This window comes from Brachyistius frenatus, unplaced genomic scaffold (assembly GCF_029030835.1).
Source record: "Brachyistius frenatus isolate BFR_SWC_R1_liver_20210118 unplaced genomic scaffold, ASM2903083v1 Contig_1, whole genome shotgun sequence".
Classification (NCBI taxonomy): domain Eukaryota; kingdom Metazoa; phylum Chordata; class Actinopteri; family Embiotocidae; genus Brachyistius; species Brachyistius frenatus.
In genome coordinates, this window is record NW_027210600.1 from 11,011,975 (window position 1) to 11,036,537 (window position 24,563).

The window sequence follows — 24,563 nt, forward strand, 5'->3', positions numbered from 1 at the left end:
GTTTTTAGAAAAAAAAAAAAAAAAAAAAAGCTACAACAGTTGACATTTGTGAATAAATAATTTCTTGTAAAATCATATTTATAATAAAACCTAACTTTGGCTCTTAAACAATATATCTTAACCACAGAGCCTTAAATAGTGTTTATAATATATATATAATCAAATTCATCTTAAAATAGTGATTTTCCTATTTTTTTTTTTTTTACAGAAAAGTCTAATTGACGACAATAAATTTACCCAGTAAACTAGCGGAGGGGGGAGGAGGGGGTGGGGGCTATTTTAATGACGTCAACGCGCAACGGTGTCAAGCGGTGACGTCGACGGCGTCCAGGAAGAGAGTTACAGAGAGTGGGAAAACGTTTGGACAACGTGAGTGTTGTTTTTCTTCACGCGTTTGAAAAGTGTAAAAAGTCAGCGTCGGTCGGATATTAACATTAACAACCGTAAGATAAAGCTGCCGTGACGGTAAGCAGGCACACGTGCACACGTTAGCTTCTGTAGTTAGCCTCAAACTAGCTCCTCCAATACGCTACTTTTTTTTTTTTACTTCGGTTTCAGATGTAAAAAAAAAAAAAAACAACTTTTGTTACCGTCATGAGTGTTACTGTAAACAGCGGGTAAAGAAAGTTTCTCGCGAGTAATAATTTTCACACTCTTTTGTCTTTTTCTACTCAGTCCGTAACTCTCTCGTGGACATGTCTCTGAATAAGTCCATGCATCCCCGGAACCGGTACAAGGACAAACCACCGGACTTCACTTACCTGGCCTCCAAGTACCCGGACTTCCAGCAGCACGTTCACACCAGCCTCACGGGGAGACCTGTGTAAGTACCGAGTCTGTCCGGTTACCGTTACAGGAGAGACCATGTCAAAGTGAAAGGTGGGCTATTCTAACCTGCTGTCTGATTGGTCTGTTCTATCCTGCTGTCTGATTGGTCTGTTCTAACCTGCTGTCTGATTGGTCTGTTCTAACCTGTTGTCTGATTGGTCTGTTCTAACCTGCTGTCTGATTGGTCTGTTCTAACCTGCTGTCTGATTGGTCTGTTCTATCCTGCTGTCTGATTGGTCTGTTCTATCCTGTTGTCTGATTGGTCTGTTCTAACCTGCTGTCTGATTGGTCTGTTCTATCCTGCTGTCTGATTGGTCTGTTCTAACCTGCTGTCTGATTGGTCTGTTCTATCCTGCTGTCTGATTGGTCTGTTCTATCCTGCTGTCTGATTGGTCTGTTCTAACCTGCTGTCTGATTGGTCTGTTCTATCCTGCTGTCTGATTGGTCTGTTCTAACCTGCTGTCTGATTGGTCTGTTCTATCCTGCTGTCTGATTGGTCTGTTCTATCCTGCTGTCTGATTGGTCTATTCTATCCTGCTGTCTGATTGGTCTATTCTATCCTGCTTTCCCACATACGCTACGTGAGGGTGGAACAAAAAAAGTTCTGAGACTTCCTGTTGTGCACGAATGGAGCGCAGCAGTACGCTCGTACCAATGATCACAAAACGTGTGTAACTCGGGTGCTAATGTTGATCAAGCAACGCAACTTTGAAGACTTACTAACAAAAGGACATGAACAGTGTTGATCGTCCCTGGTACAGTCCCTGTCCACATACTTTTAGACAGCTTCACCTTTAATTTGACATTTTTCGTGTGAATCTAGATAATAGGGGACTTTCTTAGTTTCAGGAACTAGTGTAGTTTTACTACTTTTCATTGTTTTGTCTCACAATATTAAGTCTCTTAAGAAGATTTCAAACATCCACATTACAGAAGTAGTGATATATGAGTTTGTGTTTCATAGTATGATGGTGGTCAGTCAGAGCTGGGATTGGCGAAGGCCCTAACTGTGTGCCAGCAGTTTCTGAATGGCCTGTTTTAAATCCACATAGAAATGGTTTCATGTGAGAGAACAATTGAAGGTAATTATATCCAATTAGAATACAGTGCTGTATTCTTCGTGTACAGTATTTTTTTATCCTCACGTGAACAACTCTCCACTATATCTACTCTCTTCTTTACCATGTAATATGAACGCAGCATTATCATCCAGGCCCAGCGGTTGACCTCACAGCAGGTGTGAATGTGGAGTGAATCCCTGCTGCCAGGTTGTAGGGAGCCTGGAACCAGAAGGCTGTTATGATTGTAGAGAACGGCCCAGCGCTCCCATAGGGGTATAATGTTTAGATGTCCACACACTTTTGGCCATCAGCTGACCTTATTTTCCGCAACATGCCAGCCTCACTCAGTATCAGGACCCGAGGAACACATTCAGCACCGCTCACGTCCCGGCTGACTCAGTCTGATGTTTCCTGCTCATTCAGCTTCTGGCAACAACGCTGGACAAATGATTAATGGACCCAACATCAAAAGATTTCTTTTTCACTTCATCCTCTTCTGCTGCTCTCATTCTGCATTACTGAGACTTCACAATAATAGTTGGCGGTTAAAATCAAACTCACAATTCAGCTAAAAAAATAGGTTAGTGTATTAATCAAAACGTGCCAGTAAGCTTCCTGTGTGCCACTCAAACTGGACACACATTATATGTATATTACGTGTGTGTGTGTGTGTGTGTGTGTGTGTGTGTGTGTGTGTGTGTGTGTGTGTGTGTGTGTGTGTGTGTGTGTGTGTGTGTGTGTGTGTGTCCTTTTCAGCGAGATGCTGCTGAGAAATGAGGAAAAGTCCAGGCAGGAGAACAAAGGAAGAGTATGTCTGGTGGGATTAGTGGAGTTGACATCAAACAGTGGGAGCTCATGATTGCTGCTGTGGGAAAGAAACATGAACAGCTCTCCATTTCTTAGTTTTCTGTCTTTTCTTTTTGCTGTGTTTGTGCAGTCGTGGCACTGGGAGCTGTGGTTTGCCTCCAGAGTTTGTCCTGTGTCCTGAGCTGTCTCCAGGGATTAACATAAATCTGAACATCCAGGTGACTCAAGGGGGATGTTTTTGACTCTACTTCATTTTAAAATAACAGAGCTTTCATAAAGGAAACATGTAGGATGAGAGGCAGATGTCAGGCGAGGATATTTGAACCTGTGACAACACAACTCTGGTGTTTTGTGATTCGTGTTTCATTAATGTGTCGTTATAGTTTTCTAAGACAAGTAATCAGAATAATTTTATTTAGAAAGGAGCTTATTTTTAGTAATAATAATTCATTACTAAACCTTAGAGTAAATTAATAATCCTCCAAATAGAATTTTATATTTTCCAGATTTGATCGGTTATACGACATTGTTGACGATACTTTTCCTCTTTTGAGTTGAATATTGAACTTAAATCCTTGTTTGCCACAGAAACTTTACATCGAATGCTTGTTCAGCTTCTTGATTGAATGCTTGGTCTGATCTTTCTCACTTAATTCTTTTATTAGATATTTTCTTATTTATATGATACTTCTGGTAATCTTTTGATCACTGGACCATTTGAAACGTTTTCTATTTCATCTAGTTAAATGAAAAACGTTGAAACTTCTGAATATGAGATCTTGGAAAACCCAGTTTTAGCAGCGCTACCGCAGATACTCGGCTCTGCGTATTGTAGCCGAAATCACAACTGTATTACTATTTACTTCTTTAGGATGACGTCTCAACATGCTGCTTTTATTTTTGAATTTCTTTCAGTAGATATAACCAGAACAAAGCGGAAAACAAAAAGACGGTGACGGTGAATGTGAGAACTGACAGTCATTGTCGGACTTCTGTCGTCCTCCTTTGTTCCTGTTGTGCGAGACAGGTAGCGCTTCTGTCTGTCTGTCTGTCTGTCTGTCTGTGTTATGCAGATGAAGGCGGACGCGGTGTCACTACAGCGAGTCCGAACATCTGTGTGTGACTGTGAACATATTGGTGTGGGCTAGTCTTTTGTGCTCGTGAGGTGGCCAGTCAATCATCTTATGCGGGCGCGCTGTGAAACCTGCCTGGATATCCGTCTGTGACAGGTGTTAATTATCAGCTTGTAGCGTCTCTGCGTCTGTCTGTGGACAGACAGATAGACAGGTGACAAACAATGGGCTGGCACCGTTTGGGTGAGACGCTCAGCCTGGAATTTAAATTTAGACGAGCAGGAAACGTGATAGCTTGCTGGTAGTTACACGTGTGAATGTTTATGTCAACTGGAAAATATGAGCAGACACGAAAATGAAGCATTGCGTACCAGAAGTAAAGCAGGCGGCTCAGACTGACTTCCCTGGGCCAAACTTGCAGGAAATATACATTATTTTATTCTATTTAGTGCTTACAGCGGATCGTTTTTAAGTTACCTGACCGAAATATATTGACAACAACTATGTGATAAATCTATAAAACCATTTATCCAGCTACCAGTCTTTTAAAAGTCCTGAGCTGTTGCGACTCTCATGGACTTTGGCACCGCGGTGCTTTGAGCTAAATGCTATAATGCTGATGTGTAGCTGTTGTAATGTTCTCCATCTTAGTTTAGCATGTTAGCATTGACCTGAGGCTAATGAATAGTCATTGTTTGGTTCATGAAAGTGAAATTTTGTGCGGGCGATGAACAACAGTGCCTGTGTTTGTGTTAATGAAGGAAAATGTTCCACTGTGGGTTACTGACGTGTTTTTAACCGTTTTTGGACGACTCTGGAGGTTTATGGTTTGTTGCAACTATAGACTGCATATAAAAGTGGACGTAGCTTCCGGGTATGAAAAGTGAGGCCACAAGTCCTCCAATAGTGTCGTTTTATGGATTCACTCCTTTTGATCAGGGTTCTGGTGGAACTTGTGAAAATATTCCTGTCATTCGATATTAGGACTCAAAAAGTGCTATTTTTTTGGGTGTGTGTCGATTTGATTGACAGGCCTGTGGCGCAGTCATGTTTCGGCTATTGGTGGGCGGGGCTCAGTGTCCTTGGGGTTTCTGGATCAGACCCACCTCTCGCTCCTCCCCGTCTTGTCCAAATATGGTCACTTCTGGCTCCAAAATAGCAAGATGGTGACGGCCAGCTCACAAAGTCATGGCTGACGTCACGATTGGTGACAAGTGCCGTATTTATGTTGGGATTTATAACAGTGTTTTTATAAACAACATGATATACCACATTTGTTTCGTCACCAAAACATAATGGCCAAAACAAAACAAAAAACTATACCTTCTTCTAAATAATTTTTTGACCATTAAAGTACATTGAACAGACATTGATTGAAAACAGTTCAGAGTCAGTTGCCAGTTTGTCCTCTTTGCCTGCAGTGCGAACGGATGTCCAGGATTTGCTTCTCATTTATGTGGTAGCAGCTCTGGTTAGATGTGTGCAGAAATTTTGTCTCTTCCTCCCCGTCAGCCCGTCGTTCCATCAGTGGAGGGATTAGTGTGGTTTTGTATTTTTCAATGAATTCATCTACTGGGTTTTTAAGTATTTAAGCAGAGAGTTGGGGGATGAGAGTAATCTTGGGGAGACACTCTGTCAATCCACATGGGAGATATGTGTCCCCTCATTCAGGGGCCGTCAGTGGGGAGGGCTGATAGCGGAGAGGAGCGCTCAGACCAGAGGCAGCAGCAGGAATATGGTGCATTTGATTGGATTTAAAGCGGGGAACCGATAAACCCCAAAATAGTCTTGAGTGTTGGTTTGTTTCAGTTTTTTTGGGGGGGAAGGAGGAAAGGGCTCTGATCAGACAGATATAGAGGCGTGGGATTAGGAGGCACGCATGGTTATTAAAAATGCAACCGCACGGGTGACATTTAATTTGAAAATCTTCAATTTGCACTCCGGTTTTGTTCGGAGATATATTATTAAGGAAGTTCTTGACAATAGAGAAAAAAAGTAATGGACAAATAGGACCTGTGATGATTCAAAACTGACAAATGTAATTGTCAACATGCTGAATTTTTACTGTGATCCAAGAAACTCACATGATATATTTCCATCTTTCACCCACTAAATCTAATGTGAAGGAGCAAACCTCATTCCTCCATTCACAGCTGTTGCTGCTTTTACTCCATATAACACTTTGTATAGTACTTTGTAATGCTGGTGGCTTGTCTAATACAGTCAGTTAATTGATTTATTTGTTTAATATTTAGGCAAAAAAAAAAAATCACGATTCTCTCACGATGTTTGTCAATTTAAATGTTTATTGCTCTCTTTTATTTGATACAGAAGACAACTAAACTATAATGGTGCCTGATATAGACTACACAATATTCTAGTAAAAATGTTAACAATAATAATAATAATAATAATACAAATACTGAGATCAAGCAAGGAAAGCTTGTAAATTGTTTGTGGAGAATGTAGGAGCGCTTGTTTTGATGTAGCTGATGTCCTGAATGAAAATGCGTCAGAATCGTTGTCTTTTAAATATGAGATCATTAATCGAGATCTTGATTTTATTACGACTAATTGTGCCGCCCTATGTTCAGTGTTAAACAATGACAAGTGAGACCATGGCTAGCACTTGCAAAACTCCAGTAATTTCAATAATTATATCAAGAGCCTAATAAATAACCAGAATGATAATCGTGATGGTTTTTCGGTGCTGGTTGTTTTTGGGATCCTGATGGTTCGTCTCTTCGGCATATCCGCAAAATGCAGAACCACAAAATGAGCTCAGATATTCATAACTAGTTTATCTTTAAATTCATGGTGAGTTTTATGGGCTGCTGTCCTTGCTGCTCTTGTGAGGACTCAATGTGTGCAAAAGAAAAACACCTGACATGAGAGAAGTTGCTGCTAATCAGCACAAAATATTTCCCAGCGCTCTCAGAGTGAAGTAGATGTACCTTGAAGGTCATCTCTCTGTGGACGCAGATTGAAGGTGTGTGTGTGTGTGTGTGTGTGTGTGTGTGTGTGTGTGTGTGTGTGTGTGTGTGTGTGTGTGTGTGTGTTTCATGCTGATCATGTAGCGTGGTGTCTGTCTCAGCAGTAAACTCCGCTTCAGTTCAATGACGCCGTCCTCTTCATCCGCCTGGAATAGGAACTTTTATGCTGCTCAATCTCTTTATTCTTTCTCCTCCACCGACTCGGCAGACACCGTCGCTCCGTCTCACCCGGTCCAGTTGGATTTCCCCCGAACACGAGCCTCTTTAGTATTTGCAGTGCTGTTAGAGTACACAGTATCTCATCACAACCGTCCCACTCGGATTTGTCCCACACTGTACCCCGTCGTCAATGGCGTAAGCTCGCAGCGGTGAACCTACGTGGCAGCGGAGGCGTAAATCGCGGGCACGCTCACGCTCCTTCTGGCATCAGCCATTGCTCCAGCGTGGCCGGATTTGCGTGCTCTCCTCATCTGTTCGGTAGGTGGGGTTGCCATGGTGATGTGGCATTCGCAGTGCTGCTGATGGGAGTGATCAGTCTGCATTGCACACACACACACACACACACACATACATGAGTGGCTAAAAATAGAGGGCTGGCCTGAGCAGGCTTCCTCTCTGAATATTGATCCTTATCTAATGATGCCTCTGAGGAGAAATGAAAGCCGGACAGATGAGAGAGGCCGGCTTTCATTTTGGGAAAGTGTGAGCATTATGCTGATTTATCACTTCTCCCTCATTAGCCCGATTCCTCCTCGGAGCTCGGGCCGTTTTTAAAGTGCAAATTTGTGTTTTTTTTTGTTTTTTTCATGGTTCTGTCGTTGGTCCTCTGAGGAACCAGGTGTAGTTTTCTGTGAGAGGTCGGCAGCTGTTGAAACTGGACCATTAACCTTATATGTTCATTAGGTGAAGAGACGCTGGGTAAGATTGATGTAGGGCTGTGAAGGTAAATCACTTCTCATTCGGGGTCGTTTGTCTTCACTGTCACTCCTGAATGAAGATGCAGAGATCAGTGAGCAGAATCACCTCAGCGGCATGTTTGTCTCCTGTTTTTTTTAACTCATCAGATAAATTCACCTGCTTCTTAAAGAAATGTCTTTTGGCCACTTTATGGCTTTATTAGACAGATCATTGTAGAGAGATGACGGTGAAACGAGGAGAGAGACGGCGCCACCAGGGACCACCTCCTGATTTTTTTTTTTTTTGAAGGTGCTTTCACACCTGTAGTTCAGTTCATTTGTTCACAATAAACTGAAAAAAACACATGGAGTAGGTTCAAACCACTCATCTGCTCTAACATAAGAAGATTTCATATTGATGTGGGAAAATTGCTAATTGTGAGGTTGGAAGTCCAATTTCTGGTTCCTCCTGCTCATATGTCTTTGGGCAAGACACTGAACCCCTAGTTGCTCCTGATTTTGTGTGTGTGTGTGTGTGTGTGTGTGTGTGTGTGTGTGTGTGTGTGTGTGTGTGTGTGTGTGTGTGTGTGTGTGTGTGTGTGTGTGTGTGTGTGTGTGTATAAATGTAAGGCAAAAATTATAAAGTGCTTTGTGAGCTATAAGTGTCACTCACTGACCATTTCATGTCCTGACTTGCATTGTGGCTAAAATCGCATCATCTACCATCACAAAACCTGTGTTTGGTCTGTTTTGCTTCCCCACCACTCGCAGGGCGCTGAGGGCCTCTACTGGACCCCCAACACGCCGCTTTCCTCCACTCTTAATACCAACATGCTCCAGGTTTGCTGCGAGTCTGTGATAATGTAATGAAATATTTTTACGGCTAGGCATCCTGTCACCTTACAGTCAGCTGAAACATTTCAAGGAATTCAAACTTGATTTGTTGTCCAACATGAAAGTTGAACGTGCTCAACGTCTCCTGCAACACGTCAGGATTTCATGCTGAAAACCACTGCGCTTGTCTCAAATGTGACGGCACGCATCCCTCTCTTCACGGTAGAAACCTCGGGGCTGCGTTTTCGCCACCGGTAAACCTCCTGGTTCAAACTGGACTTCATATGTCACCGTTATCTGAAGCCCCTTGAATTTTTTTTTGACGCAGGATTGTTTTTGCACTTGTTTAAATTAAATAGTTGGAGGCTGGGAAGTTGTCACAAAGGCCCGTAAGATGGACAAAATGGAAATGGGGATTCACTCTTTTTTTTGTTATGGAGAGAAGCTGAATACTAAAAGAGCAAAACATCTCAGCTGTTTACGTGTAATTGATTTGTGAAAAAAGAAATCAGCTTTGGATTTTTTTGAAGCGGGAACTGTTGCTCCGTCTCTACCGGCCATACCTGTTTTTCTTCTGCTGGATTATGCTCACACCCAACTCGGGAGGTGCCAGATGCTCCCATCACCAGGATGTGGCTAATTGCATCTGCCAAGGTGCGAAAGCCCTCCGCAAAGCTTTAATTATACCTATCTCGCCCACGCGTTTTGTCTGGCGCTCTTTTGCCTGCTCGTGTGACAGCTGAAATCATTAAACATGTCGGGAGGAAAGAGACGGGAGAGCCAAACGAGCGGACTGAGGACTGGGAATAAAAAAGTGGGAGGTCTGAGTTGTGTTGGAAACGTGAAATTCATTGTCATCAGCAGGGGATTGTAAATTGATGGGCTACTTATCTCCCTATTGTCCCTTGTGTGTGTGTGTGTGTGTGTGTGTGTGTGTGTGTGTGTGTGTGTGTGTGTGTGTGTGTGTGTGTGTGTGTGTGTGTGTGTGTGTGTGTGTGTGTGTGTGTGTGTGTGTGTGTGTGTGTGAGAGGGGGTTCAGTGCAGAGAGGAGGAGCAGGAGGTTAATGAAGTGCTGTATTAAGAGCAGTTTGGTAAATTGCTGTCAGGTGGCCTCAGTGTTAAAACAAGAGGATCAGCAAAGCCTCTTTTCCACCACACGGTATGACCCTGCTCTCCTCGACTTCTTTGGTTTTCCATCGAGCAAAAGTTGCGCACAGTAGCTGGTAATTTGTTAATTTTATTAAAAAATTTTGGGTATCACTTTTGTCGAGGTTCAAAGCGAGTTGAGCCGATACTAAAAGGTGACGCAAGAACACAGCAGCCAGCTGATTGGTCAGACAGAGTCGTCATCACTTTCTCATCATTGTGCGACACATTCTGCACAAACTGCAGATCTTGCTTAGCTGCTATGGCGGCTGCGATTTTTTTTTTCATTCAGTCCTCTATTAAACGACAATCCTGTGGTCAGTCGATGAGATGCAGATGCTTTTCTGTTTGGTTGACAAAAATGTGTTGTGTTGAAACGTCGCTATGACGACCAGCTACATTGAGGCGGTGGTGGAAAACAAAATCCTGAAAAATATTTTGCTGTGAAAAAGAGGAAATCATCCTTTAAAGTGAAAGTCTAGTTGGACACAACCTGGTTTTATTAATGTAGCTCTGTCCACCGGCCCCAGTTAGTGACAGCAGCACATATTCACCAAGATAAATGTTGAGGAACCGGCAACATGGAAACATCTGTGGTGGGAGGACGAGGAGGCCGAGTGGCTTCGCTGGCTAAACTTTATGTAAAACCTGTTTCCTACCAGGTCGGAGTCTGTTTTAACATCAATGTTTTTGATTACAACATTTTATCTGTTAAGATGAAATGTTGTAATCAACCTTGAATTTCCTTCTTTCCATCAGATAAAGTTTAGCTTTGCCCCGGTGTGTTTTCCGCTTTCTGTGCAGCTGCCTTTGCCAGGTGTTTGAGGTCGAAATGTTTTACTCATTCGACCACATGTGTTTTTCCTCCAGTGTGAATTTCAAAGAGCCGGAGGCGGTGCGAGCGCTGACCTGCACCCTGCTGAAGGAGGACTTTGGTTTGACCATCGAGATCCCTCTGGAGCGCCTCATACCCACCGTCCCCCTGCGCCTCAACTACATCCACTGGGTGGAGGACCTCATCGATGGGCAGAAGCAACCACGCAGGGGCATCGACATCGGTACCACCGCCTTAGTTCTGTACACGTGTCATAAGGAAAATGTCCTCTCACTTTTACTTATTATTAGTTTCTGCAGGGTTTGAGATGAATGTTGAGGTTGACCACTTCAAACTAGCGACGGAGGGGCTGGATTCATGTTTATGTTTAAACCCAGCGTCCCGCTGGAGCAACAACAGGTCCATATAACTGTGTTCACACGTGCAGTAGTACTCGACCTGTGAACTGACTTTTGTAGAATTGGTGGATTTTCCCTTTAAGCCAACAGCACGGCTCCTCTGACACCTGTAAACTGTAAACATGAAAGAAGGTCAAAAAAAAAAAAAAAAAAAAAAAAGGTCCTTTGCTGATCAGTTTTTTGGTTCATTTAAATGTTGATTTAGCAGCTCTTGTTTATTTGTGGACCAAAAAGTTGGGACTGCTCTTGTTACTAGTGGATGTGCACGGAGACGGGGAAGGAGTTAACTATGATGAGTACATTTTTATAGTGTTGTTGCATGATCAACATCAGCCCCTGAGTTTAACGTGTTTTTGTGAGCAGTGTTCAGGGTGCGTCTGTGATTTCTCTGTAGACGTGAGGAAAAGGCGCACATCAAACTCGGTGTCAAACCCTTGACATGCTTCAGCAAGCTTCCGACAATGAAGCAGTGAGCCTGGAGAGGTGTTTTTAGTGGCGTTGGCGTTTCTGAAGGGCGTAACATCGCCGTCCAAGACTGAAGAAGGTGCGTCAGGTCAGTAGCAACCAGGGTTTTTTCGTTGACATTCGTGAATTCATCCCTTAGAGTCGGATGGTCAACACGGAGTTCTACTGTGACGTCCTGAAGGCAGAAAAACCTGAACTGTGACGCCATGGGATCATGGTTCTCCAACATGACAGTGCGCCCGCTCACATTGAAAAGGCGCACGTTTTTCCTCCACAACAACACAACCGTCTTTCCCCACCACCCCTACTCACTGGGGTCGGCTCTCTGCTGCAGCTTTGAAGTGCCCTCCTCACTCAGGTTTCATGTGCATGGAGAGAAATCACAGATTTTCCGGACTGGTGATCATAAAAACGGGTGTAACTCAGGTGCTCGTGTTGGTCATGAATGGTGTTGTGGGGGAACTTTTTTTTTTTTTTTTTATCTACCCTTGTTTTGTTTTTTATGCTGCTGCCTGCAGCTCAGAGCAGCACATGAAATGTCAGTTGGTGCCTGAAGCAAATGATTCCAGTCAGTCCCAGTGTTCCCAGTACAAATCAGCCAGATCCCATCCAAATCCCATCCAAATGTCAGTGTGTGTAAGTGTGTGTGTGTGTGTGTCCTTTGTAAGGCCTGAGGTCATTGAGTGGTGACCCTGGACCTTTCTGGCAGCAGGCTGGGGCTGTCTGCTCGTTGATGGATCACTGCTGGGCGTTTCCTTTACTAACGGATGTGCTCTCTGCCTGAGCCTTCGACTGAATTATGCAGCTTTGGTCTTTGTTAGATGTGAATGATTTAATAAAAACTGCTGGAACTGACATTTATCGTCCATTAAGGACACTAAGTCAAAGATAATTCTTTTAGAAACACATCATGTCACATTCTTGGACATCCTTCCCTTCGCACAATCACTTACTTTAAACAACACATTTCCATATTGTCCACTGGAAGCTGTAACCATCATCATCGTGAGTAAATACATCACTGTCAAGCTGCCAGGAACATGCATGTGTTTGTGTGTTCAGGCACCGGGGCGTCTTGCATCTATCCCCTCCTGGGAGCCACGATGAACGGCTGGTTCTTCCTTGCCACAGAGGTGGATGACATCTGCTTCGACTACGCAACCAAAAATGTGGAGCAGAACAAGCTGTCGGACCTGGTCAAAGGTCAGTGTGGTCCGCTTATCCTTTACAATCACAAATCTCAAGACATTAGATGATTCAAACAGCAGCCATCTGTGTATTCTTAACATGGTGTGTCTTAAAGGGGGATTAAGTAGCCTCGTCTGCACTGCGACCTCTTGAGTCACAGTTACAGAATGATGGTGAGACTCAGAAATGTCAACAGCGTCTATTAAAATTCAGCTAACATAACCAACCGTAAGCTGCTGGTCATATCTGACCAAGTGTGTTTTTTGCTCATGAATTCAACGTCTTTTTTTTTAAGAAGAATATTCGGGCGTTTCCCCTTTGACATAAAACGTTTTTTAGTCTCTCTTAAAGAACTGTCCACTCTGTGTGACAGGCTCTGATACAACCACGGTTTCGGTCATTGTGATTGGACGGGACCTCGTTAAACTAAACATTCTCAGGTTTCAGCTTCTAAACTGAAGAGTTAGCTGATTTTCTTTGCATTTTGTGATAGTAAGTTAGATATCTTTTGGTTTTGGGCTCTTGGTCGGACAAAACAAGCAAACTGACACCGGCATCCTCAGCCTCGGCATTTTTTTACACTTTGTAACAATCAAGAAACTAAAATTTGTTCTTTGTAGCTGTAGACTGTACATCTTCTTTTTTTTTTTTTAATTGATGTAAACAGATGCATCAATCTGCTCACGTCCATCTTTACTGCATCGTTTATTGAAAATACAGAAGAAAAATGTGTTGTCCCAGCAAGTGTATTTGACATAATTTCTCTGTAGGTTTTGTCGGTGTGGGTCTTAAACAGTCACACTGTAAGAATTAGATTCATTATACTGTCAGAATTGGGCAGTAAGTCTGTCTTTGGTCTGCGAATCTCTGAGTGTTTTACACTATCTGTTCCAGGAGCCCCATATTCTGGATTGATAATCATAAATGTCAAAGTGCTACCTCATGAAACATCCAGCCTACAGATCATTGTCTCACCTCCGTGTTTCTTTTACTCTCCCCAGTTGTGAAAGTCCCTCAGAAGACTTTACTGATGGACGCCTTGAAAGAAGAGACAGAAATCGTGTACGACTTCTGCATGTGCAACCCTCCTTTTTTTGCCAACCAGCTAGAAGCAAAGGTCAACTTTTCCCTGCCTTTAACATTTTAAATCTTTTACTGGAGTCCCGTCTAAACATTTAATCATTCAGCACGTCTTTGAACATGACAGATGTGACTGATGGAGAGTCAAGAGAGTTCTTGTTCACCTGTTTGTTTACATGATATTAACGGGCTCCTAATAGGATTTTGCCCTAATCTCTGTCTGTCCTGTTGCTCTCTCCAGGGGGTAAACTCTAGGAACTCACGGCGACCTCCTCCCAGCTCAGTGAACACAGGCGGGGTGACGGAGATCATGGCAGAGGGTGGGGAACTGGAGTTTGTCAAGAGGATCATTCATGACAGCCTGCAGCTGAAGAAACGCCTGCGGTGAGCAAGACGACGGGATATTTTTTTCTAGCGAGTGTATTTTCTGTGTCTAACTGAATCTAAACTGCCCGATCGCAGACAAACTCCAGGAGCACACAGATACATATTTAAATTGGCAGATGGATGCAGAGCAGTGCTGCAGTCGTTTTTGCTCTGGAGAGGTTTGAAGAGGTTGAAATGGCTGCTGAGAGCTGTAGTGAAGGGGAGACACCAAGAGGTAAAATGGGCAGATGGGTTGCTGCATGATGATGGAGCTGTCACCCACAGTTGCTTTAATGATTTTGGCACACACTGACGCCGCTGTGTTTCCGGGAACCCACAGGGAACAGCTGTGTTTGGGTGGGTGGGTGGGTGGGGGCGTCTCTGGCGGCCGTCACTTTACCCTCCCGTGTTACCACGGCTGTCACCGGGGCAGCCGAGTGAGACCTGAGCAGAGTGGTGCTAATAAAACTGATTAGATGTGCCTTGCCTGCTCGGCCTCCTGCAGGGAGAGCTCTGTGTGTGTGTGTGTGTGTGTGTGTGTGTGTGTGTGTGTGTGTGTGTGTGTGTGTGTGTGTGTGTGTGTGTGTGTGTGTGTGTGTGTGTGTGTGTGTGTGTGTGTGTGTGTGTGTGTGTGTGTGTGTGTGCATGTGCATGTGCGTGCATAATGCTTCAGTGGAAAGATGAGCTCCCTGGGAGGGACTGATGTTAACACCTGCCTGCTCCTGTGCAGCTCTGTGTGACACTTTTGTAGTGAGGAAAGAGTGAATCCAGCATTATTTAACAGGTTTGAGGCTCTGGCCAAACCAACTGGAGCCGACTGTCACTCCCAAAAGCGTGCTGGGACGCCAGAGCCACCAGGTGTCCATGGCAACACTGCCAGCCTTTCCGATTGGTCCTTAGAGACGGGGTGTCTCTATGGACCTCCCTGTCCTGCTCCTCTTTCCCTTCTTTCTACCGAAGGGTAATTACTGTCAGACAGAGGCGAGATAACATGCAGCCAAATCCCCCAAAACTGCAGTTAGAAATGTCGTAATGTTTCATCGTGCCATTGATATGAAAATCACCATCTCTGCTAATAAGACTGTAATCACGTGCTCGTGCTTCAGAGACGAGAGGCGTGAATGGGGATGCTAATGCAGCTGCACTCTTAGGGACTCATGAAAAGCTGCAGGTGGAGGTTGGTGGAGCCTTCGGGGATCTCTTCTGGGGGTTTCTCCCCACTGTGCTGAACATCTGTGAATATTAGAGCTCTTTAATATTTCATTGTGTCAACTGGGGCTGACATGTTACTCTCCCAGCCCCCCCTTCACCCTCTGGGCATCTTCATACCTCCCTAACCTGATTACATGTTGGTGCCCTTTTCCTTCTACCAGTCACAAGATAAACAGTTTGCATGATGTCATTTTGTCGAGCTCAGTTTAACGGCACCTTTGTCATCAGTCAGTGATGTACAAAGGTTTACTTTGGGACACAATAAAGTTAGAGCTTTTTTAACAGGGACATCACATTTATATATATTTATACTAAAGACTATCATGTTTTCTGTATTAATCTTAGTGTAATAAGACCTATAATAAGAGTATTCATGTCACCTAAAACCATATTAAGTGTAATTGAGGGACTGAATGATTCTGAGATTATGTTGAGTTTTATTTAGTAATAACTTGACATGCAACTGACTCGGTAACAAGTTATTTGTATATTTCTTGATTAATTGTCTTATTGTTTAGTCTATAAATATCTTGATAATAATGAAAAGCACCCATCAAAATGCATCAGAGCTGCAGGCGGGGCGGGGGCTTTCTGTGTCCAGTCCAAAGACATGCATGTTCTGCGTCAGCCCTAAAATGGACTGCTGACCTGTCCAGGAAGTACCTTGCCTTTGTCCAGTCAGCTGGGAGGAGCTCCAGCCGCCCCGCTACCCTGTTCAGGATGAAGGAGGTGGAGACAGCAGCTGCAGAAGAAGCTGAACCTGCAGTCTCCACCCACAGGCTGCACACCGGGCCAACAACCACCACTTAGAAGTGTGTGGCCGGCCTGAGAGGCAAAAAGCAGGACAAAACAAGCTCTTAGTCGCTGCGACTGCACACATGAAGGCGACTCGGATGAGTGTCGATATTCGGATCAGTTTGGAGCTTCTCTCGGTTGGATTTCCGCAGCGAGACAGTCGGAGGAGGTTTAACTGACCGAACTCACCCATAAAAGTGGAGAGAACACGGCGGCCGGACTTTGTTTCAATATTCACGTTCCTAACATATTTATTTAATCCCCACTTACATGTTTTGTGTGTTTTTTGTTTTTTTTATCAACCTGTCGTGATGAGATATCAACCAGATGATTAGCTTCAAATAAAACGAATGAAAATTGCAGTCGGTGAATTTGACCAGCCGTCCCTCCACACCGACTCCCTGATGTGTTCATCTTCCCAGCAGGCCTCTGCTGCTCATTGATCCGGACCAACCTCACGTCTTTATTGCACAGCAGAGATTATTGATCAGGCCTCCACCACGGGTCGACTTCAAAACAGCTTTTTCCTCCACTGTGGGACCGCGCACACCCGGATGTTTTTCTGTCTCTCATGTTTCACTTCGCCTTTGGGTTGCTCCCCTGCGCCCACCTCTGCTCGTTTGATCTCTGCTCGGCTCGTCGGCTGCCGACAGTCACACACAGCTGGCTGACGGGGTTTCTTCTTTCCGCAGGTGGTACAGCTGCATGTTGGGGAAGAAATGTAGCCTGGCACCTTTGAAAGAGGAGCTGAGGAAGCAAGGGGTGAGTAGCCAGAGAGACCCAGAACAAAGACAAACACACGCTCACATCCAGCAACTCGGCGTGTTCGGTGTGTTCCTGCAGGAGCTCGCTGCTCTTCACACGGTTTGATGACGGCTTGTTACAACGCTGTCAGACCAACACCCCTCTGTGTATTGATCAGATTGGCCCTCTCTGATCTGCCAGCTGAGCGGTGTCATGAATGAGCCGACTTCTGTTGCAGTGCGTGGCTGCATCACACGGCACTCTGTAGCGAACATGCATTAGAGTCATTAGCCTGAATAATAGCGCAGCACATGACTTGTGATTGCTGCAGGCCTCTGGTTCGGCGCCAGTCTTTCCTCACATGGTTAAAACCAACAGAAAGACACCCCTCTCCTCTGCACCTGCCGCCCCTCCGCCCTCCGCCGGAGGTTTAAGGCTGCCGTCGCTGCTCGTCAGAGTGAGTGCAGCGCTGGCTGACGTCCAGGAGGAGGCCGACGCCTCATTTTAAAGTGTGTGTGTGTAAAAAGAAACCTGCTCATGCCTTCGTCACCCATTACTCTGCTTCCTGTCCTCGTTTCTCTTTGCGTTTTTTAATTTAGAAAAATGTGACTGCTGGTTACGTATAAAAACGTGCCTTAGGCTCCGAGAGGTTTGACCTCTGATCTTCCTCTAAGAGACCTCTTCCCCCTATTTACTGACGCAATCCTCAGAGTCCGTTAAGGTGATCTGTTAGCATGAGGATTTTCACACTAAATGGGTTGTGGCTTTTTTCACATCATGAGTCCGTACTCGTTATTTTCTCACCCACAATTGGCAGTCAAAAGTCAGTGGAAGCACATCTCGTCGACTCATCACCAGTGTGACCAGTTCCTGCTTCATAGTCAGAAGAATAAGCTGCAGAGTTAACTCTCAAACTGTAGTGACTTTTAATCACAGACACCGAACATATCAGTCAACCCTCGGTCACGGCTGTCGGTTAGTTCAGAGGCTCCAGATCTTGTATGTTTTTATTGTGGAGTTAGCTTTTAATGTTTTTGGGTTTTTTTTTATTTCAGGGGTACTTACTTCCTGGGATTGATGAGGATGGGAGTGCTGTTATGGATGCATTAACTACATCTTGACAAGCAGACAAAAATGTTTCTTAACGTACATATAAAATAACCACCTGACACACTGTATGCGACTTTGCACACTATTCTTTATGAATTTGAAAGCTGTTGGACCGTTCAGATGAAGCAGCTTTAAATGCCTTTATGACTCTTTATAAACCGGCGCAGTGGGATCCAAGAATCAGACTTTTCACTGCATGTCATTAGTTTCTGTTGCCGTCATTTCTGATGCATTCGATATTTTGATCATAACATATTTGGCCTGGTTACTTGAGCTTCGCCGATATTTAAATGCTGTTTTTGGTTGTATGCGGCTGGCGTCATGCCTAACTGTGTTTTCTGTGTTCCTTTTGTTCAGGTGCCCAAAGTGACGCACACCGAGTTCTGCCAGGGACGCACCATGAGGTGGGCGCTGGCCTGGAGTTTCTATGACGACGTGATTGTTCCGGTAAGTTCGTACAAACGTGTAGTTCAGATTGCGTTTATTGGAGCTGGGTAACAAAATTCTGGATAATTCGGGTCAGTCGGGGCCCGAGCAGGTCACCTCTTCAACACATTCTTGTTCTGCTGGAGGATGTTTCCTAAAAATCTCCTCCTCAATAATGCACCACCTCAGTCCCGCTCCACCCTCGATCCTCTTTCCCTCCAGCCCCGTTCCATTATGTGCACTCACTCCCTCCTCTGGGGAGATGTTCATGTGATTTCTAACATGCTGTAGCCAGGCAACAGTTGCCAGGGCAGGACTGTTCGCACACACTGCAACGCTGACTTGTCTGGACAGGAAGAGAGTTGGAGATGAAGAGGAGAACAGAGAGAGGACTAAAACCAATGCCGATTGAATCAAACGAATGAAGGCTGGTGGAGGAGAGGCCATGTGATGAAGGCTGTTTGTTGGACTCATCTCCGTTTATGGCCTTTTCAGCACAAAATCAGTTGAGCAGAATGATTGGCCTACATTTTCTCCTGCTACCCTCCTCCTCCTCCTCCTCCTCCTCTTCTTCCTCCTCCACATCCACACAGATCCACCGTCATGTACACTTGGGAGCTGCTCGCCATCATTACCAGTCAGACCCCTCCAGCATGTGTGTATGTGTGCATGTGTGTTTGTGTGTATGTGTGTATGTGGTTACACGGCAGATGTTTCTGCTTGTGTGATTCTCTGCATGGTCGACTACCTAATTCTGCCTGCACGTGTGTTTCTGGACTCGTCCGGTACACATGTATGCGCATGGGGGTGCTCATTAATGTTACATATAGACTGTAACATACGTGACATGCATGCAACTTTGACCTACTTTAACCCTCCTATCACCGCGGCGGCCTGCAAAACATTATCAACACCAGTTTTATCTCAAGCATTTACTCTTCTCTTTTATTTAAAGGTGTCACACTCAATTCAGTTTTATTTAGAAGAGGGCAATCAAAAAGTTCAGAGACTGCCCGGGGAAGCCGTAACCTTCACGAGCACCTGATTTACACACGATGACTTCGCGGTGCACAACCCTGCGAGGGTCAAAGAAAACCTTCCGGTTGCTCCTCACACCTTCTTCAGCTTTGGACAGCGACGTCCTGCCACACGAATGTCATTCAAAACACGGCTCATTTCTTCATTTACATTGATTTTCTGAAGCATTTCAAGGGTCTCTGTTGCAAATTTTCTCAGTTTGACACAAGACTTGCTCTTTTCTCCAGGCCCACTGTGAAATTCAAAACACCAGTGGTTCACATGCAACACTAGCCGTCTCTGAATTTTTTTTGATTGCACCTTTATAATAGCACCAGATCACAACTTCAGTCATTTCGGGGCGTTGTACACACCGAGGTCAAGACCTTCCCATATTATACTGAGAGAAACCCAACAGTTCAACAATCCTCACATCAGCAAGCCTCGGTTACAGATGGGTACGATTTTTATTTTAAAACATTCAATCTGCCACTAATATTTCTAGCAGAATGACGAGAAACAACAGCGCTGATGTCTTTGTGTTGCGTCGCACAAGTGTCTGCTGAGGTTAGCATGCTAATCAGCTAGCCCTGGCAGTACAAGCCCGAACCTCAAGAGGCGCTAGTGAGTTACTGTAGCGGCCTCAGTCCAACATGAGAGGAAGAAGAAGTTGCCGTAACATCGTCATTGTTGTCGAACCTCCAATGTGACTGTTTACATTTGGATGTCGAATGATATTAGATCTTGTTATTTTTAATTTAGAAGGAAAAGACCATTGGAGAGGATTTACTGGAGTGAAGGTCGACACAATGTGGGTGAAGAAATCTAACAAATGCAGACAAAAGAGGAGGATGCACACGCAGAAAAGACTGTCAGGCTTTATCTGAGCCCTGAGGCTTGTTGTTGCTCATACAGGCCTCTGGCAGGACGAGGGATCAGGAGGTCGGCAGTCCAGGCAGGAGGTTTGGGACTTAACAAAAAGGAAATGGGGGTTGGGAGGCGAGCGGTGATCACAATATGATTTTACAGTGTTTGCCTGCAGGTGAAATAGAAGCATTTTGTTTCTCCTGTGTGTGTGTGTGTGTGTGTGTGTGTGTGTGTGTGTGTGTGTGTGTGTGTGTGTGTGTGTGTGTGCGCGTGTGTGTGCGTGTGCATGTTGTGTGTATGCATATGGACCTTGTGGGTCAAGATAGATGATTGAACAACATTATATCTGGAGAGAATGAATGGCTCTTGTTGGACTCGAAGATTTTTTTTTTACCATGTCTAGTTTTGGAAATTGGGCCAGGCTTTTATTATGTTGTATTGTGTGTGTGTGTGTGTGTGTGTGTGTGTGTGTGTGTGTGTGTGTGTGTGTGTGTGTGTGTGTGTGTGTGTGTGTGTGTGTGTGTGTGTGTGTGTGTGTTGTGTGTGACTGCAATGAGGTAGAGTGGATAAGTGGGATTAATAATAGAGTGAAAGAGCAGCAGAGTCAGAAGAGGCTGTGATTCAGTGGAGAGGTCTGCTTGTAAAACCTTACATGTGGGTTTCATGTTCTTTGTGTGTGTGTGTGTGTGTGTGTGTGTGTGTGTGTGTGTGTGTGTGTGTGTGTGTGTGTGTGTGTGTGTGTGTGTGTGTGTGTGTGTGTGTGTGTGTGTGTGTGTGTGTGTGTGTGTGTGTTTATATACCATGCATTAGTGTGAGAATCTGTGTCAAGGATGCGCTATACAAACAGACAGGTTTGGCTTGATGGATTTTATTGATTTCCTCCCTGGTACGATGAGCTGCTGGGCTTGCCGAGCGCGGAGAAAAGGGGAGAAACGTCTGGGACAAACAATGAGAAATAAAAGAAGCTCTAACAAGCAGCCAGACAAGGCAGCACCCATCGTCAGCCCATTAATTAAATGTGTCCATCTCTTCTAAATGTGCATCTACAACGGACCATCATTTTAACTCCTCATCAAAAGATGGAGACTACAGAGCTTTTAGTGGGAGTGAACACTTTGCTGCTTTTTTTTTCCCTCGACAGTGCAGCAGAGACGAGAGAAGATGTGTCCACTTATTTATTCCATTTCTTTTCTTTTTTTTTTCATCTCAGAAAAATATACAATACAAAGGAAATATTATAAATACAGACTACAGTAAAAGTCTTCTAGTGTGCTAAACTACAGGAGTCATTGAAAGTTAACCCCTGATCAGCGTAACGGTGTGAAGGTTACAGTCTGCTCCTTCCCTCTGCTGTTTGTAGGTCAGTCGGCCATGCTGTCTGCTCCGTCACCGCTGCTCACACACTTTCAGCAGACATGTGAACGCCGCAGCGGACGTGTAGCGGACCATCGCATCAAAGCTCCTGCAGTCGGACACGGTCGAGTAGTGACCTCCACCGCCATTACTGTGACATTAGAGAGGATTAGAAAAAGGAAAGAGTTTAATTCACTGCAGGTTGAGGTGGCGCTGGCGTGGTGTGAGCGCCCTCTCGTGGTGTGTTAAAATCATCCATCCTCTTTAGATCTGTCCATGATGTCGTCATGCACTGATCTGTATCACTGTGCATCAATCCTACTGATGCCAGAGAATGTTTTTTATTCAGCTTGTTTTCATTTTAGCCCCAAAAAAAACCCAGACTTGTTTGACAAACGTCCAGAGAAGGAATCTGCTTCGTTAAATTACCGACTAAAATGTAAAGAACAAATGAAAGAAGAGCAGAAATCTGAGCTCTAAGTGGCACAGTGTAAAGGTGATTTATATTCCCACCACTTTCTAACAATCAGTTTTATTCCCTGTTTAAAAAAAAAAAAAAAGAATTGACATTTTTTTAATTGAAATTTGAGTGTAATAGTTTTTACACTGTCGTAGTTTGTCGTATGTCATCCTGTGTGCTGTTTACTTGCTGTGGTGGAAATGGAAGTTGGTGTATGAGGAGCAGTGCTGAGTGACAGCTTTGTTCTTCTGAAGGAGACAAAAGTAGAACTGTTCCCCAGTTTCAGATTTTCTTATTGGATATGACTAACTGAGTTGTATTGGTGGTGTTGGACTTTCAGACACAGGCCTGACTGTGTGACCAGTGTGTATGAATTTGTTGAAAGACTTTTCTTCCGGTGCAGAAAGGAAAGCGGTGCAGTCAGTTGTTAAACAACTTTGTTCTCTAAGATTTCTAAATTTGCCAAAATACGAGCTTTTACCGAGTAAACGCTTCCATCTGCTGGCAGCTTCAGTTTGGACATGTTTGAACTTTTACTATCACTCAAGTCATTTCCCGTCTCTGATGTAGACGTCTGAAAATGTGGACCAAAACCAAACACTGACTGCGTCCTTTAGTTTGTAACACGGAAGAGCTGGAGAAGAGGATGCAGAGCAGATATAGAAAACTATTTCAGCGATATCTAATCTGCAGAACGTTTTACTCTGTTTACATTGGCTGAACCAAATTCTCTGGTCTTGAATATTTCTAAAGGGATCATGCACCTTATGAAGGATCTTATCGACTGCAGTGCCACAGCTCTCTGTGGTACTGATAACCGCACACGCCCCTTTTTGATTTGTCCGTGACCTCTTGCAACTCTGTTTTACTCTCAAATAAATATACCTTTTGATTTGAATATCTGTTCGACCTGTCCAGAGCAATGTCTGGTGCAGATACTGCTGTTGAAATCTTTGTCTCTCTTTGTTTTGTCTCAGTCTCCTCCCAGTAAGAAGCGTAAACTGGAGAAGGCCCGGAAACCGCTGTCGTTCACGCTGGCGAAGGCAGGACTGAAGGAGCTGCAGGCCAAAGCCTCGGCCGCAGGCTGCACGGGCCGCGGCCCGGTGGACAGCATCAGCGCGCTGCTGGAGAAGACGCTCACGGACCTGCGGGTGAGAGTCAGTGTTGCGTTCTGGACCCTTCGGACCTCACGGGTGTTTGTGCATTCAGCGTCTGGAGCTGAATGCATCTCTGTGCAGCATTAGGTCAAAGACTTCACGGCTCATATCACTAATACGCACTTCACAGGACAGATGTCATTTTGGAAGAATACTTCACAATAAGGTGCAGTGTAGTACTGAAAAGAATTAAAAACGACAAACGTATTCTGCAGCGCTCTGAACACACTCTTAGCTCACAGTTTGAATGCAGTCTTTGTTGAGGTCAAACGTGTGCCACGATAATGAGTAAGATGGCGTGGTACGTCTCCCCCTCAAGTATTGACCTGGGTGGTCTTGTGCGTCGCTCTGCAGGTGCTGCACAAACGTGTCCCGTGCAGGCGGCACGAGCAGAGCCTCTTCCTGACAGCTGTGGAGAACACCTGGATCCACGGCCGACAGAAGAAACGTGAACAGAAGCGTCAGCTGCGAGAGCTTCCCAGAGCGCCTCGCTGTGCTGGAAACGGCTCCCAACCCACGGGGGCCCCAGCTGCTCCCGGCCCCCCCGCACCCGTCCTCAACCAGCCGGCCACCGCAACGAACAGCAGCGGCCGGGACGGGAACACCGAGAACAAAACCACGTCTTCTCATGAGTCCGGTCAGGAGGCAGCCCAGGACACCAGCGCAGAACAGAGAGAGGTCTTAGACGCTGTGACAGGGGAGGATGTGGACATGGAGTCGTCCACCTGCACTGAAGCCGGACAGGAAACGGAGACGAAGGAAACGGCTGCTGCAGCGAGTGAACTGCCCTCCAAACGACCCCTGAGCCCCGCCGCCGTCCAACACTTCCTGTTCAAGTGTCTGCTCAGTGTTATGCAGGAGGAGGGCGATGTAGTGGTTGAGATGCACTGGGTGGAGGGTCAGAACAAAGACCTGATGAACCAGCTCTGCACGTTCCTCAAGAACACACTTTTAAAGTCTGTCGCGAAGTCCTGAATAGTCAGAACAACAGGTCCTCTTGTGCTCACAATGGTTAATTCAGGTGTAAAACAGTGAAAGTATTCTTTTAGAGATGATTGTCGAGGGCTTGTCTGTCGATGTTTCTTTTAGGGCGGCTTTGGAAAGATCTGACAACAACTACTGCTTCTTGTTAGTTTACCTGTTAAGGTATTAATCACTGTTCAGTAGTATTTTGTCCTCAAAGTTATCAAAAGTTTTGGAATAAATGTACATTTTTATAACATTTTCGCTTCATCGCAGTGCATCCTTTACACCTGTGGTCTTTTAACCTGCAGTACATTTAAATGGCCACCAGAGGGCAGTGCGAGTGTGTCTTCTCTTCCTGTCCTGATCTGTTGTACTCGGATTTAATCCTGCAGTTGCTGCTAGATGACACGCTGTGTTTTGGATTGACGGTTTTGCTCCTTTTTAAATGTGCACACAGCCGGGAGTAATTGAGGCCGTTCATGCAGC

The 24,563-nt window shown here is 44.9% G+C and overlaps 1 protein-coding gene across 2 annotated transcripts; it reads left to right on the top strand.

Moving 5' to 3' along the window:
• Positions 1 to 299: 299 nt before the first annotated feature.
• On the top strand, positions 300 to 24,329 carry mettl16 (methyltransferase 16, N6-methyladenosine). 2 transcript variants are annotated; one of them, XM_069690331.1, is made up of 10 exons: positions 300 to 369; positions 676 to 823; positions 10,509 to 10,696; positions 12,399 to 12,539; positions 13,526 to 13,641; positions 13,846 to 13,988; positions 16,670 to 16,739; positions 18,189 to 18,278; positions 22,932 to 23,105; positions 23,466 to 24,329. In XM_069690331.1, the coding sequence occupies exons 2-10, from the start codon at positions 696 to 698 to the stop codon at positions 24,084 to 24,086; spliced, it is 1,671 nt and encodes a 556-aa protein (XP_069546432.1). In that variant the 5' UTR covers positions 300 to 369; positions 676 to 695; the 3' UTR covers positions 24,087 to 24,329. The 2 variants fall into 2 exon arrangements, with proteins under 2 accessions (XP_069546432.1, XP_069546422.1); XM_069690321.1 differs by having other exon boundaries at positions 321 to 465.
• Positions 24,330 to 24,563: the final 234 nt, after the last annotated feature.

Excerpts from the sequence above, each read along its gene's own strand:
- mettl16 (XM_069690331.1), top strand. The coding sequence starts at position 696 with ATGTCTCTGAATAAGTCCATGCATCCCCGGAACCGGTACAAGGACAAA. Across the intron at positions 16,740-18,188 it reads AGGAGCTGAGGAAGCAAGGG|GTGCCCAAAGTGACGCACAC; the intron begins GTGAGTAGCCAG and ends CCTTTTGTTCAG. Across the intron at positions 23,106-23,465 it reads AGACGCTCACGGACCTGCGG|GTGCTGCACAAACGTGTCCC; the intron begins GTGAGAGTCAGT and ends GTCGCTCTGCAG.